We start from the raw sequence: 16,267 nt of genomic DNA on the forward strand, positions 1-16,267 counted from the left end.
CGTAATTGGAAACTGAAAGCACATAAAGTTGTGGAATGACTGATTGATTGAATGAACAAATGAGTAATAGCTAAAATGTTCACCATTTTGGAATGCCTTCCTTATGCAAGACATGTTTGTGGCTTTATACTTCAGAAAAAAGGCAAGGGAAACAAGGTAGAGGTCAATTCAATTATACTGAGGATGGAGAGGCAGGTTTTGTGCCCACTTACATAGTATTAAAACTTGGGTCATCCCATGACAGGAGATCCCAAACCGACAAAAGCAAGTAGCTCTTCAAACAGTACTGTACATGACTATTCTGTGGAATCTGTTGCCACAAATTATGGTAATAACTATTAGCTTAAATGGTTTTTAGAAGGCCCAAGACAAATAATTATAGTCTATATGACTATATCCAATCTTTAGATTCAGGTCCAGTGTCACTCCATTGTCATCCTCAGGCGAATGCAGGACTAGGCCTGCCAGGGTAGCTCACCCAGGTAGCAGTGACTGGCCGTGAGAGATGGTAAGGGAGCTCTAGCCTGAGCAACCCCGCTAAAGCTTGTGAGTTTCCCAGAAGCATCTAGTGTACAACTAGGAGGAAAAAATATGTTGGATAATATGGGCCTTCTTGTGGTCCAGGAGGATGCTTCTTATATTTTTAAATAATTTCACATACTGGGTAAAATACTGGGCAACATTTTTTTGTTAGCAACTGGAAACCCTTTATGGACTTTTTGCTGAGAAGAGAAAAAAATGTACTTGTGATTTATGGGTTTGATGATTAGAAAGGGTAGATTATGGAAAGAAGGGAGTTATGATGTAACTTTAGAAGAAGAGGTAAATTTATAATTGTACTTATAACTGCTGAAAAGAAGATCAGAAGTAATTTCTTTATATTTTGTCTTTCTTTTTCTCATTTTCCTATACCTCTCCTTTCTCTTTCATTTTTTATTCTTTTCTCACCATTTTTCTTTTACTTTCCTTTATTTTCTTTTTCCTGTTTTTACTCTGTAAATTTCTTTAATAAAAATAATTTAAAAAAAGAGAGATTACTCCATTCCAACCAAATAATTTCTAATTCATTCTCTTACAGAGGCACAGTATCCACTTTTTACAATTTAGCAAGGAAAGCCTATACAAAGGGCAAATTCATATGTAAAATCAAGGGTACCTCCAATAATGTCTTACCTTCTAGGTGAACCATCTTCGTGAGGCTGGATAATCACCACCTTTACCGTCACAGACGTGCGCAATAGGTCAATCATCTGTTCATGAGTGAGGGTGGCTACAGCTACTTTGCAGATCTCCACGAGGCGACTGCCCTGTCGTAGGCCTGCTTTCCATGCAAAACCAAAAGGTTCAACATCTGCCACGATCCCTTCAAAGTTGACATGGAATCCAAGCTGTCCCAAGCCATTTCTTCTCAAGGTCATTTCTGCTGTTTCACATCCTCTGGTTACTATCTAAAAGAACATCAGACTAATAAGAACAAGGACAACAATTCAGAAACAGAAACAAATAAAAACAGTAACCCAAGGGGTCAAGAATTTCTTTTTCCCTCCTTTCTCTCTGTATGAAGGTGTGTGTGCATTTTAAACTGATATTTGGGAAAAGCAGAAATGTTTAATTTTCTATTCTGACAGAATTTATCCTATTGTATTAAGAACACTCAATATTCTATGTATCATTTAGTGTTTAACAATATAACATTTTGTATTACAAAATGTAAATGGCTATTTTTTTTTTCAGAACAATTATAAATGTTCCAGATTTATGGTAGAGCTACTATACCCAAAAGTGCAATTCTAGTACAATTATTCAGGGAGCAGTATACTTTTATGTTTAAAGGACCTGATGTTTAGAAAAATGTGCTTTGTATTTCAACATAGGATCTTCAATCCCATGCATGTCTGCTCAAAAATAGGCATCATAGACTTAATGATACTTATTCCAGATTATATGTAAAGTGAGCAAAAATTGTCCTTTACAGAAATCCTTGCAGATGCAGTTTTTTTTCATAAGTACATAGTATTTTTAATTTATTGTACTCTGATGAATTTCAATTTTTTAACAAACTTGAAGAAAATCATGAGTGAAAAAATAATTTTGATCATTAGATTTCCATAATTTCTCCTCCAAGAGACAGCTGTTTTTCAAAGTATAATAATATTTTAGAAGTATGAAATAGAAGATATATTAATTCCATGTATAAAAGAAGTAAAATTGATTTATATTAATTTTAATTTTTTTCTTGATGATTTTTATTATGTCTATAAACTATTAGTGGAGGTACATTAAATAATAATCAATATGAAAGTCCATAATAATAATATATACAATGCTTACTATTATTTTATATAATATATAAAGCAATAATACTACTATAACCCATAAAGATTTTTTTCCCTCCAATTCTGGAATTCACAGTTTAAACCCAAAAGTAAAAGCAGATTTTGTTCCTCTGATCTCCACCATTTCTTAAAATTTACAACCGCTGTCTCAAATAGTGCTATGTTAGGGTTTCGCCTAGGGTTTCACAGTAAAGTCGATATTTCAATCACCTTTAGGATACCCATATTTCAAACATGGAGGAATTGGGGGGAACCCAAGTCATTAGTCAGATTTCTTGAAACATCTAAATAAATTACCTACTTATCTTTCATTCTATCTTAGATTTTGTCATAAAGCACTAAAGTGATTTCTATAATTAGAAATTACCAAGAATTAGCAAATTTAATCAATCAATCAATCAAATTTATACACCACCCATCTCACTGTATAAGTGACTCTTGGTGGCTTACAAGTAAAAAACAATAAAAAATGATAAAAGTCTTTGCAAAAACATATAAAGTTAAAAGATGGAGAGAGCATCCTCAAGCCACCAACCACCCCCAGTGCTGTGAGCCTCCATTGGATCCCCATGCTAGTTAACAGAGCCAAGTCTTAATGCTCTTCTGGAAGGCCAGAAGAGTGGGAACAAATCTCACCTCAGGGGGCAAGATGTTCGCAGGGTGGGGGCGATGAGAGAAAAGCCGGCCAGTCGAAATTATTTAGGTGACAGAGTCCGTAACATGCCCTTCCTGCTGGACTGGGTGAGACAGGCCAATGAAACCCGGACAAGATGGTTCCTCAGGTAACCTGGGCCCATGCCATGAAGGGCTTTAAAGGTCATAACCAACACCTTGAATTGGACCCAGAAGCAAACCAGCACCCAATGCAGCTCACGCAGCAGAGGTGTTACATGTGCAGCCCTAGAGGTGCCCATAACTGCTCACACCGCCACATTCTGCACCAGCTGCAGCTTCCAGATACTTTTCAAGGGTAGCCCCATGTTAAGCACATTGTAATAGTCCATACAGGAGATGACCAGGGCATAAGTGACTGAGAGAAGGGCTTCCCAATCCAGGAATGGGCGCAACTGGTGCACAACACAGAGTTAAGCAAAGGCCCTCCTAGCCACGACTGCCACTCCTAGTTCTCCTGGACTTCTCAAGCAGGGTTCATGAGTCCAAGAGAACACCAGATTATGCACTGGGTCCATCTGGGGCAATGCAATTCCATCTAGGACCAAAGATGGTAAGGCCTCAGATATGGAAGAGCCCCGAACCCACAGCCACTCTGACTTACCAGGGTTCAGTTGAAGCCTGTTGTTCCCCATCCAGACCCCCACAGCCTCCAAGCACCGCAAAAGAACAGCCACAGCATCACTTACTTCACCTGGGATGGAGATGTATAATTGAGTATCATCCACATACTGATGATACCTCATCCCATGGTGACAGATGATGTTTCATGTAGATGTCAAAAAGGAGCAGAGAGAGCACCAGGCTCTGCGGCACTCCACAGAGCAGGGGTTGCAGGCTGAACCTCTCGCTCCCTATCAACACCGAATGGGACCAGCCTTGGAGGAAAGAGGTGAACCATCACAAAACTGGGCCCCCACCCCAAACTCCTATAGCCGACTCAAAAGAATACCATGGTTGATGGTATCGAAAGCTGCTGAGAGCTGAAGAGGACCAGGATGGATGCACTACCCCCATCCTGCTCCCACCATAGATCATCTAAAGCATGACCAATGTAGTTTCTATCCCATATCTGGGCCTGAAACCTGACTGGATGGGGTCCAGGTAATCCATTTCATCCAGGAACTTCTGGAGCTGCAGTGCCCCCACCTTTTCCACCATCTTCCCCAAAAAGGGGAGGTGAGAGACTGGAAGAAAACTGTCCAGACCGGTGGGGTCCAGCAACGGCTTCTTGAGGACCAGTCCCTCTGTAAAAGGAGCCGAAAACACCCCCTCCCCCTAGGATGAATTAACCATTGCTCGAATCCACCCACGTCACCCCCTGGGTGGCCTTGACCAACCAGAAGGGGCATGGATCTAACATACAGCTGGCTGTACTTACAGACCGAGGACCCTGTTCATTTCCTCAGGCCCAACAGGATCAAACTGTTCCCAGATAACTGGGCAAGTCCGCACCCCAGGCCTCTTCAAAGGACCTGCACCACGCTTGGTCTCCAACTGGGAACGAATTTGGATTTTATCCGCTAGATGTTCAGCAAATTCCTTTGTGCAGCCCTGAAGGTAAACCTCTGAACCTTACCTAGGAGGGCCCAGGTAATCCTAAACAGAACTACCAGCCGGCACTCTGCAGACGCAATAAGAGCAGAGAAATAATGAGGTTTTGCCGCTCTTATTGCCATGAGGTAGGCCTTAATAGCATCTCTAACTCGTGTCCAGTCAGATTAATCTCTTATCTTCTTCCAGCAGCACTCTAGATGGCTCTTGATCTTTTTCAATTCCTTCAACTCCTCTGTAAACCATGAGGAGCGATGGGAATAATGGGCCAAGACAGGTCGTATGGGCATGATCCTATCTAAGGCCTCAGCCATCTTCCTATTCCAGGCAGTGGCCAATGCCTCAGCAGGACCATGCAGCAGAACCTCAGGACAACCCCCAGTTCCCTTTGCAACCTGACTGGGTCCACCAGTCACTGGGGGCGGACCAATCAAATAGGTCCCGCCTCCTTGCAGAGGGGGACAGCACAAGAGAATCTCAAAGTCACCAGGGCATGATCTGACCATGACAAAGGGGACAAAGATAACTCCCCATCAGATCATATTGCCACTGCTCCGACAAGAAAACCATGTCCAGTGTGTAATAGGCCTATTTCGAGTCAGGCCTGAATGACCTGGGATAGGCCCATGGCCACTATGGTGGCCATGCTCCCAAGCTGCTTCCAAGGGCAGCCCAAGGGATGACAAGCTGAAGGCCACCAAGACCATAAGCCTGGGGAACTCCACAGCCAACCCCAAGACACAGCCAACTCCAGCAGCTCAGGTAGGGAGGTTGCTATGCAGCAGGGAGGCTGGTACAGTAGCAACAATCCCAACTGATCCCTCAAGCCTATCTTCAAATACAGGGTCTCACAACTGTCAACTTGGGGAGCAGTGGCCCTGAAGGCAAACAAAGATTCTCAAATGACAATTGCTACATCCCATCCCCTGCCCTGGAGCCTTGGCCGGTGCCATACCCTAAACCCAGTTAGGCACAATTCAGAAAAGGAAACCCCCACTTCAGGCCCCAGCCAGATCTCAGTAATACATGCCAGGTCGGCCTGCTCATCCCTGATAAGGTCACAAATAAGGGGAGCTTTATTATTAACCAACCTGGCATTAATCAGCATCAGTCAAAAGTCCGGGCCTCTGTAGGTCTGCTGACCAGGGCCTGGGGCCTGAGTACAGAGAGTCAGAACACAGCACTGGTACAAGACACCGGGGACATCTTCCCCTGGAACGGCCTGCCCTCTGTCTCCCGTCAAAACATCCCATGCCCATCACCATCTGAATGAACTGACCTGCCCTAAGCCCCCCAGAGTATACATTGCCACCCAATTCCAGTCTCCCCACTCCCCTAGCTAGGGATCGCTCCATCCACTCCTGCCCAAACTTCCCCTTACCAACCTGGGGGGAGTGGCAAGCCACTGCAGTGCTTCAGCAATCACTCTCAGCACCATTAGGAACTCTAACCACTAACTCCTCCCACATCCAGCTGCGCCACCCAACCGGCCTCTTCCACTAACCGGTAAGGTGTTGCCCAACTCACTTCTCCCCTCTCCCCAACTCTCACTTGGATAAGAGGGAACCCCTCTCCAGACAAGCAATCACATCCTCATACATCCAAACTCCCTCTCTCAAGGCCTTCCCCCCCCATTGGCTCTCATCCCCTCCTACCACACTGGGGAAACCCCCAGCCTCCAGGCCAATCTGCTTCCACATGGGGACCCTGTCCAGGCAGCCCCACAGGGGGCTCCAGCAACCAGCCTTCGCTCCAGCCACCGCTTGCCACCGCTCGCTGCTTGACACCATTCACCAAACCACCGCTGTCCCGGCCACAGCTTGACCAGGCCACAGGAGCACTACAGCCCACAAGGCCCACAAGGCCCCAGTTGCCACCACCACTCTGGGCACCGTTACTCGCCACTCATCACTACCGGCTCCCACTGCCACTGCTCACCACGACACTTGCTGCAGCCAGCTCTTGCCCCACAAGGGCTCCACCGCTTGCGGCCAGTCACCAGCTGCTCATCTTCTCTAACTGCAGCTGGGCCAGCCAACCTCCACTCCTGCCACTCTTGCTTGCCGCTCCGGCTGTCCTCAACACTGTCACCCCCACAAGAAGCTCCGTACCGCAACTGCCAGCTCATCACCCACAAGTCCCCACAAGTCCCAGTAAAGGTGTAAAACCAGGTAAGGGCACCAGGGAGCTCCCCCCGCCACAGTTGTACCTGGGAGCCCTGCACCATGCATCCACCCCTGTCTGCCATCTTCTTAATTACACACTGATTTAAAGATGCCATTCTATTTTCCTTCAAATGATTTTAAAGACATAGTTTTAAATGGTTTTAAAACATAATATAATTTATAGTTTTCTGAAGTTTAAAGGAAATATAAAAAACTTCCCTTCACCTATATAAATTCCAGTTTCACCAACACCTTCCTATGCATTGGTGATGAATCACTGAAGAGCAATGACCTATACATCATGGCAGCGTTTCTCAACCTTGGCAACTTTAAGATGTACATCTTAAGGTTGCTGAAGTTGGGAAACACTGTATTATGGAATTAAAGCTTTGAAAAAGTTTGACAGATAATACATATGAACTCTGCTCACTAGGTGCTCCCATGGGAGAAAAGGACAGGGAGATGTTTTTCGCAATTCCACTATTCCCTGCAATCACTTTGCCTGTCCCCCCAGGTCCACTAGATAACTGAGTTGCAGTAATCTCTATTTTGTTTAGCCTTGATAAATTCATCTTTGGATTACAATATTTGATATAAGCATAGAATAGTTGCAATGCATCAAATCTAATCACTGAAAGGTTTGGAACTTATCTGTATGTACAAACTCTTATCATTTTCAGCCAATAAAAAGTTTTCTCAGAACATGAAGTCTGCATGGATAGTGAACTTTTAATGAGCCAATGAAATGGTTTGGGTAGGAGCTGACTGAAAATCTGAGAACTGGTGAGGAGGGAAAACAAAGGAAACTGACAAACCTACAGGGACTGATCAGCAGAAGGTTTGGAAGAAATAATAAGAACTGAGGTAGAAAGAGGGAATCCTTTTGGCACTTTCTATCCCTATCTAGAGGTCAGTGGAAAGTATGTTTTGTGGGCAGGGAAAATGCCAACAGAGCAAGCTGGAAGTAACTCTCTGTAGCCTACTGTGCCATCCTTGGGAAGAAGAAATTTACCAAGAATTCAACTTCTATTTGGGGTATATGATTATTAGGAAATACAAAGAAAATAAGCTTGGAAAGAATTTGGCTTGGAAAAGAATTGATAGAAAATGCAGGGAACTAGGAAGGAAAATTTGCTTTTACCTGATGCATTTTCAGCCTGTTCTCTCTCTCTTCTCTTCAGTAAGTAAGTAATCATATGCAAACCTCATTGAACTTTTTTCTCTACTTTTTGTTGCTGTTGTTTTTTAACCGTAAAGTTATCTTTCTGAAACCTGTAAATTCTATCTCTGCTTATGTATCCTTAATTCCACATCCAGTCACACCCTATCTAATGTGAAAGGAGTATCCTGAGGGAAAGGATGGTGTCAGGGAGTACTGGAATTTAGAAGGACAGTTTTAAAAAAAGCTGAGATTAAAATAGGGCTCGTTATCTCAGTGCACAAAGTGAGGCTTTTAAGAAAAGGATGGGGAAATTCCCTGCCTGATGCTTTCTTATTTATAACAATATGCATCTTTACAAGGTGCTTAGCTTTATTACTGGAATAAACTTACATTTACTGGATTCACACAATATGGAACTTTAAACTAATCAAACAAGTTGGGTGCACACAACATGCTAAGCCATGAAACTAGTATATAAACAAAGATTAAATTAACTAAGCTTGTCATATAAATGCAGCTGCTAAGTTCAACCTGGTTAAACATGTTATATAAACACAGTTTATAAGTGGCAGCAGGGGTAAGTCCTAGCTTGTTTCCCTCCATATTGCTTATGCTTCCAAAACAATCCTTGGTTGGGGAACACTGCAACTGTGGTGTAATACCTTGGCATGGAGGAAAAAAGGGAAAAGAGCAAAAATCACTTGAACCCCATCATCTCACAAACTGACCACTGAATATTTTGTCTAGAGAAATAAGTATTCCATTTGAAGACAAGCAACTCTCAGTTCAACTATTTTACTACAGATTAAAAAATGTATCAACAATCTTGCTGGGAGTATCTTGCTAGGTATTTTACTTCTGATCAGCCCATGCAGGATAAAAACTAATTGGAACAAAAACTGCATTTAATGAAATAGCCATATGAATATGTAATAATATGAATATTTGTAAGAACGGAAATGGAGAAAGACTGTCTGCTATTCTATTACATGGTCATCCAGACATATGAACTGCACTTGTGGATGGTAACCTGAATCTGGGAAATAGCTGAGAGAAGAACAGAGAAGATTTTTCATACACTATTTCACAAGGAGGAGAGGCTGAATCAATTAAAAAGCTGGCAGGAAGTCAGAAATGCTGGAAGTGAATACAGAGTGGAAGAAGGAAAATGACTAGGAAGCATAAATGGAATTAGGCAGTTCCAGGGTGGTTCAAGTTCACCAAGGACGAATGGAAGGAAGAAAGTGAGAGAACAAAAACTGCATTTAATGAAATAGCCATATGAATATGTAATAATATGAATATTTGTAAGAACGGAAATGGAGAAAGACAACAGTAAACACTGTCTGCTATTCTATTACATGGTCATCCAGACATATGAACTGCACTTGTGGATGGTAACCTGAATCTGAGAAATAGCTACCAATGCAGATTTCCAGAAGTAACAGAAGAACCAAAGACACACACACACACACACACACACACACACACACACAGAGGTAAAGAGAGAGAGAGAGAGAGAGAGAGAGAGAGAGAGATCAAGGTTGTGCCACCCACCAAGGTTGCCAGTCAAATTCCAACTGAAGTCCTTGATTAACTTTTTGGGGAATTTATTCATAGTTACACATACACCTCTAAGTTACAGCCTAGATTAGGTGTGCTGTTATACAGGTAGTCCCCAGTTTAAGAACAAGTTCCATTCCCAAGGTCTGTCCTTAAATTGAATTTATATGTAAGCCAGAACAGTATTATTGTATAATATTGTATAATTAGTATTGTGTAATTAACTTGAACCACTGTGTATTTAACTTGAATCACTGTGTATTTAATTCAAATTTTGCTACAATAGGCTCCATTCTTAACAATGGGTCATCCTCAAACCGGGCGTTCTTAACCTGAGGACTACCTGTATAAGTAGAAGTAAAACTCTTGCAGACAGGGAAATAGTTAAACCTGATAGTAGAGCAATTAAGTCATGAAGCAATTCACTTAATTCTTTTGAAGGAAGAAATAAGAAAATAGTGGGGATGTCAGAATGCTGAAACTTGGTTTGTATGCATTAGCTAGACATGGCTTGTGCTGTTATCTGAATGAAACAGTATCTCAGAGACATTAATATATTGATTATGCTACAAATAATAAATAAAAAATTGATTTGGTTCACAAGAAGACTTTACATGTTCTCTGATCGATCCCAAGGAACTAATGGCACTCCCCCAAAACAAGATGCTTAAACAGAGATTTCCTGACACTCTTGGGAAGTTTCCCAGCAAACTGGAGGGTGACTATTCTGGGACTTGTTGACCTCCACAATAAGAGGGTGGCAAGGCACTTGGCAGGACTGCCCCTAAGCAACCTCTCCCTATCCACCAATCCTCTGCATCTCATTGGTTCGCTGAAGAGCTTTGAAAATAAAGTGAAGAGATGCCTAGAGCAATGCTAGTGGAAAAAAGAAGCAAATGTGATTGGACACAAGGAAGAGCTCAAATGCCAACCTATTCTGCAGTAATCAGGGTGGTGAAGCACAATTAATTTTCCACCTTTATTGTGTCCACAAAATGTCAGGCAATTGTCAGTATCCTTTTGGGAAAGGATGGACCAGAATAGCCAATTAGCGTAAGCTGTGATTGTCTGGCAGAGTATTTTTGTGGATGAAATATCTCACATTTACTCTGATTTGGAAGCCAGATGGACAGAATTTACTAAGATGACAGAAGTGACATCTTATGCTGTTATGTGGAAGGTTTATGAGCCTGTGGATCCAAGAGAAGTGAAGTGAAGTGAAGTGAATAGTCTCTACAATTTTAGTTGCACCACTTGTGGATTGGATCCCTGTCCCACCAGGCTAATAAAAGTGGCCAGGAAGGAATCTGGGAGCGGGATCTGGGCTGTAGTCAACCCCTCCTTGAGGGAGGAGGAAGTGCCATAGGCCCTTAAAGAGGCATTGATCTGCCTGTACCTCAAGTGGCCAAGCCTGGATCTGACAAAATTGGACAACTACTGTCCCATCTCTAACCTTGAAGTTATGGAGTTATTGAAAAAGTGGTAGGGCTGCAGTTGCAGAGGGCTCTGGAATTATCTGGATCCATGGCAGTTTGGATTTGGACCTGGGCATGGGACAGAAATTGTACTGGTTTTTCTCATGTATGACTTGTGATGGGATTTGGATGGCAGGTGTATGACCATACTTGGCTTCCTGGATCTTTTAGGGGCTTTTGATATCATCAACCACAGTACATCTGTGAGGGTTGGGAGTTGGTAGTTCTGGTTTTATCTGAGTGGATTAGGATTATGGTTAGACTGTGGCAAGTAGGGCTTTAGCTAGTATACCAACTGCAACTTTACCTGGAACATGGTGCACTGAAAACAGTTGCTCATGCCCTTTCTATCTCTAGATTACTTTAGTATAATTTGCTCTCCATGGGACTGCCCTAGGCGCTACAGAACTTAAGGCTGCAAGAAATATGTGGAAGATATTGAGTTACTTTGATCTTTTAGCTCATGAAAAGTTATAGGATAATCATAATTAACAATAGCTCTTAAACAGGTTTTGGGGTAAACTGGTTCTTTTACTTTGGATGAGCCTATTGAGATGTAGCTGTTTTCAACCTAAGAGTGCTTTTTGGTTATTTAGTCAATTGAAGCACTTGTTACTTGGTCCATTTGATACTGACACTGCTGTTTTAACTGAAATGTTATAGTTGTCAGGTGCTCTGGAGGATCCATCTGAGGTCCTTAAGGCAGTAATCCACTTTTATCCAAGTTTCTAAAAATGACACTAGTTACTTAAATTTCCAAATAATGAGCTTGAATGTGCTAATTCAATTTTCAGGAAACGGCGGAAGGTTGTTTTAAAATAAATTAATTTCTTGTTACAGGTAATCCTCAGTTAACAACGGCAACTGGAATCGGAATTTCCATTGCTAAGTGATATGGTTATAAAGCATGATATCATATGACTGCGCTGCTTAGCGATGGCAGTTCTGATACTTCTGGTTGCCATCGTTAAGCAAATCCCATGCCATTGTTAAGTACAATGTCATATGGTCACCATTTGTGACCTCCTGCCAGCTTCCCCACTGACTTTGCTTGTTGGAAGTCGGAAGTGAAGGTCACAAATGACAATCACAGGATCGCAGGATGCTGCAATGTCATAATTGCAAGCTGGTTGCTGAGCACCTGGATCGCAATCATGTGGCCACAGGGATGCTGAGATCGCCAGAACTTTGAGGACTGGTCATAACTACCACTAATTCCGTGCTAAGTTTGAATGGTCACTGAACAAGTGGTCATTAAGTGAGGACTACCTGTATTTTTAAACAACAGGAACTTTTGCTGCATGTGTACTAAACACTTTGCAGAGTGTATTGTCGAAGGCTTTCATGGCCGGAATACGATGGCTGGTGTGGGTCTTCCGGGCTGTGTGGCTGTGTTCTGGAAGTTTTGTTTCTTAACGTTTCGCCAGCATCTGTGACCGGCATCTTCAGAGAGCAGGAGCACAGACAGGAGAGAACCTGTCTGTGCTCCTGCTCTCTGAAGATGCCGGTCACAGATGCTGGCGAAACGTTAGGAAACAAAACTTCCAGAACACGGCCACACAGCCCGGAAGACCCACACCAGCCACTTTGCAGAATGTTTGATAAGAGTTGGATGCAACTGCATTGAGACTAAAGATGTAATTAAGGAATTGGAATCTTAATTCATATGTTTTAGGCTCGTCCTATTACTACCACATTTGTGGCTGAAATCCACAGGATCGCTAAAGTGTCCTTTGAGTGATCATTGATTACAAATGCAAATAATTCGCCTGACTAAAAATTATTATACAATGTTGGAAGGGCAAATCCACATCAGATTTGCAGCGATGGATTGCTGATCTATGTGATCTGTCAGCAGCAAGCTGGTCAAATTTTTTAGAGTTGTCATTGTTCTTTGTCACTTGGCTTTATTCATCTCTAAAAATATCAGTAATTTTTGAAGAATTAAAGCATTAAAATATATACTTACTTCTAGTCTTTGAACTATTTCTCGGATGTCATCAGCACAGTTATCAAGTGCAGACAGAAGAATGCATTCTCCTCTTTCATAAAAGACTTTTATGGTCATTAACCCAGACGTCCATCCAATAACATCTCTGCAGGAGCAGTTAAACACAACATTTTTTGATTCCTTTTCAATCAACACGATAAACTCATTTGAGATACCAAGCAGACATTCAATGTCAAGAGACTGACCAAAGTCTCGTGCTATCACATTCCATATTACTGCTCCAACACTGAATAAGTGAGCATCCTTTCTTGCTTTAACTCTTTCTTTTTTCTTCGCACCTAATGAAATGAGACTAAACTTGACTGAAGTTTCTATTGTAGCAGTAGTAACAAAATTTTCTGCTAGATCTTTCAAGTACTCTTGACGTGTTCTGGTTGCCATGGCTCGAAATTTTTCTGATTTATGGGCTGCATTTTCTGCATTAATAACTTTGGCCAAAAGGAAGTCCCGGAAAACTGCTGACTTAGGGAAAGTCACTCCTTTAGGGATTGGTGGTCCAAAAGGTGGAACATCTTTTGATCTTGAAACTCCAACACTAAAAAGTAAAGAGAGAATGGATATGGAGAACTGTTTACATCAAGATCTATAAATTTTTAACTGAAAAATTATTTTTTCCATAACAATCTCTATACTCTTTAATAAATATTAGGTGGCTAAGCAGCAGCAGCAGATGTTGAAGAACTCTTCATAATTATGGCATTTTGCTGTCAAATTCTAATGTATGCTTTATTAATCAATTAGTCCACAAACTTTAAAGTTCTTGCTGTACCAATGCATCACAACATGCTATAGACACAGTACATACTAAATGTGAGTGCTGGTGAAGCTTTAATGATTGGAATAAGTTCACTGCAAGCACATGAAAATTCTCTCAACTACAGATGCCATTCTCTAACCCTGTTAACTATGACCAAGCTGGGATAGAACAGAAGTATACTTCTGCTTATATATAGGACTTGCTTTTGGTTTTCTTCAGATATCCCTAAAAACTACTCTAGAAGGTTGGGGGGTTGTCTAAATGTTGAAGGTGTGGGAGGCTGCAGGGGAAGAGAGTCACTTCCTTTGCTTCTGTGAATAGAAACTGCTTCTCTAAGGGAAATTAATTATGATTCTGCTCATTTCTGTTACTGAATAATAATTTTATAAGTTTTGCTAATAATCAAGCTTTGTAGATGACACAGTTACAGGAAAATGCTAACATTCAGGAAAACCTACACATTTTTTAATGAATTTCAAAAAGCAAAGTCAAATGGTCCACACATTTGTACTCACCTGTAACATACTTTTTCAGTGCATGGATTGTGGACTTTAACAATGACAAAGACATGTTGAAAATGAGAACGGATATTTTTTGGAGTAAAAGGAAGTGCTCCAGGCTCTTGAAAGACAATAGTAACAATGTCATTTCCTATATGCCTTTTCCTTAGAAGCTAGATGGGAAGAAACAAAGAAAATAATTAATTATGAAAATTCAACTCTTATACCTATTAAAAAAACCTGACCATTTAAAAAGTCACATCAGAATATGAAGTCACATAAATCATGATAAATATATTTATTATTATACATGGAGATGAATCAATAATAATAGACTATTAAATATACTTGGGAATGACTAGTGTATCTCTTATATGTATTTGAAATATAATTTTTGAAGAAAAGAGGTTATGTTAATTATGTTCAAGTGTGCAACATGAAGCATAAACCCACATGTACTGACCCTTGTTATTTTACTCTTCTTCATTCGCAAAGTGCAATTTCTTCATCTCTCATATCCAAAGTACAAAATGATTGTTGTTTCTTTAGTAAGCTCTTCTTTACACTGAATTAAAAAGTTGATAATACTGACCATTTTGCAATTATTTAAAAGCAGAAAAGCTATTAGAAATATCAAATTCCAGGAATACTGTGGACATGAACCTATTTTTTTTCTTTAAATGCATTTTCACTTGAGCACTCCACAGCACTAAATCAAAAGTGACCATTATTTTAAAAACACAGATTTTAGAGAAAGGAACTACTGAAGAAAACTATCTAATCCAGTAGCTGAGTCTCAAAACTATTTAGAAGAATTGCAAGATTGAGAGATAACCAATAAGGTCACTGAAATATAGATTCAACTTGTCCTATATTTAACCTGTTTCAGTTGAATGTCAGCTTTCTTACATTTTTGAAATGGGAGGGTAGTGACATGTCTATACAAAGAAGGAAATACCCATTCATCTGATACACACAGTTAACTATGGCTACAGAATATAATCTAGCTTTATTAAGATTAATGGAAGTTTTGCCATGACATCCTGAACACAGTTAAACCTCAATTTAATGGACCATTTGGGGAGAAGGAGTGTCCATTTAATCCTGAATGACCATTAAATACAAAACTATGTCATTAGTATAATTGCGATATTGCCATTTTTCTATCCTTATGCAAACAATGTAAATTGATTTAATTGACATTAAAACATTTTTGTAAAATGCAAATCATGCAAATTGATACAAATGATATGAATTATGGCAATTGTCCACACGGCTTCAAAAACAATGGACAAAGTTTGAGGGAAGTCTAAACAAAAACCTCATCTTTTGCAACCAAAGTCTGCTGAATGGAAAGCAGTAGAATAAAAGTTTTACTGTAGCTGTAATCCACTTTATAATTTCACACACACTCAATTTAATGGAATGTAAATTGTTGAATCTAAGAATAGACCAAATTATCTTTATGGAAGAGAACTATATTACTGCCAGTTTATCTTTCCAAAGTGAAGAATAATTGACTATCAGATGTTGCTAACAGTTAAGCGATAAAACCTGTAAATTTCATATAGGTATATGAAATATTATATTGATAAAGCACTATTAGGAAAAAAAACCTCATACCACTTTCACATGCATTATTTTCACATTCAAGCAAAGAAGTGTTTTTTCCATAGTTTTAAAAATATTTCTACAAAACAGTTGGCCAAGTTTTTGTGTCAGATAGGCTATCCTAATTCCTGAGAGAAAATAAATCCTCCCAAATCACAACCCACTCCAAGAAATACATAAACAAACAAAACAAATGATATTTTAATTGAAATGTTAGTAATGCAAGTCAAGGAGCACAGAGTCATAAATATGACTAAGATTAAATATAAAAATGGTCAAATTAATGACAACTGGTGTAGAAACCAGTGTTAGAACTGACAATGAAGATACTGAAATGGTAGACAGTTTCTTTTAGGAATGAGTATCAACAATAAAGGAAGCAACAGTCAAAAAACACACCACAGACTAGCACCTGGTAGAGAACCAATGAAAGCCTTGGAAAAAATATTCAGCTGCAGGAT

General features: G+C 40.4%; 1 protein-coding gene across 2 annotated transcripts in view; it reads right to left on the bottom strand.

Annotated features, from left to right (window-relative positions):
- Positions 1-16,267, bottom strand: part of SIPA1L2 (signal induced proliferation associated 1 like 2) — a 95,523-nt gene that overhangs the window by 39,920 nt on the left and 39,336 nt on the right. For both annotated transcript variants that reach the window (XM_015889666.3, XM_007437304.4), the window contains exons 7-9: positions 14,211-14,368; positions 12,897-13,473; positions 1,174-1,448 (exon numbers count right to left, since the gene is read on the bottom strand). In XM_015889666.3, coding sequence (XP_015745152.2) covers positions 1,174-1,448; positions 12,897-13,473; positions 14,211-14,368 — 1,010 coding nt within the window. The remainder of the gene's footprint in view (positions 1-1,173; positions 1,449-12,896; positions 13,474-14,210; positions 14,369-16,267) is intronic.

The sequence above is a fragment of the Python bivittatus genome, unplaced genomic scaffold (assembly GCF_059951505.1).
Source record: "Python bivittatus isolate LINGU-HERP-01145 unplaced genomic scaffold, Pbiv_v1 ctg000020_np1212, whole genome shotgun sequence".
Lineage (NCBI taxonomy): Eukaryota > Metazoa > Chordata > Lepidosauria > Squamata > Pythonidae > Python > Python bivittatus.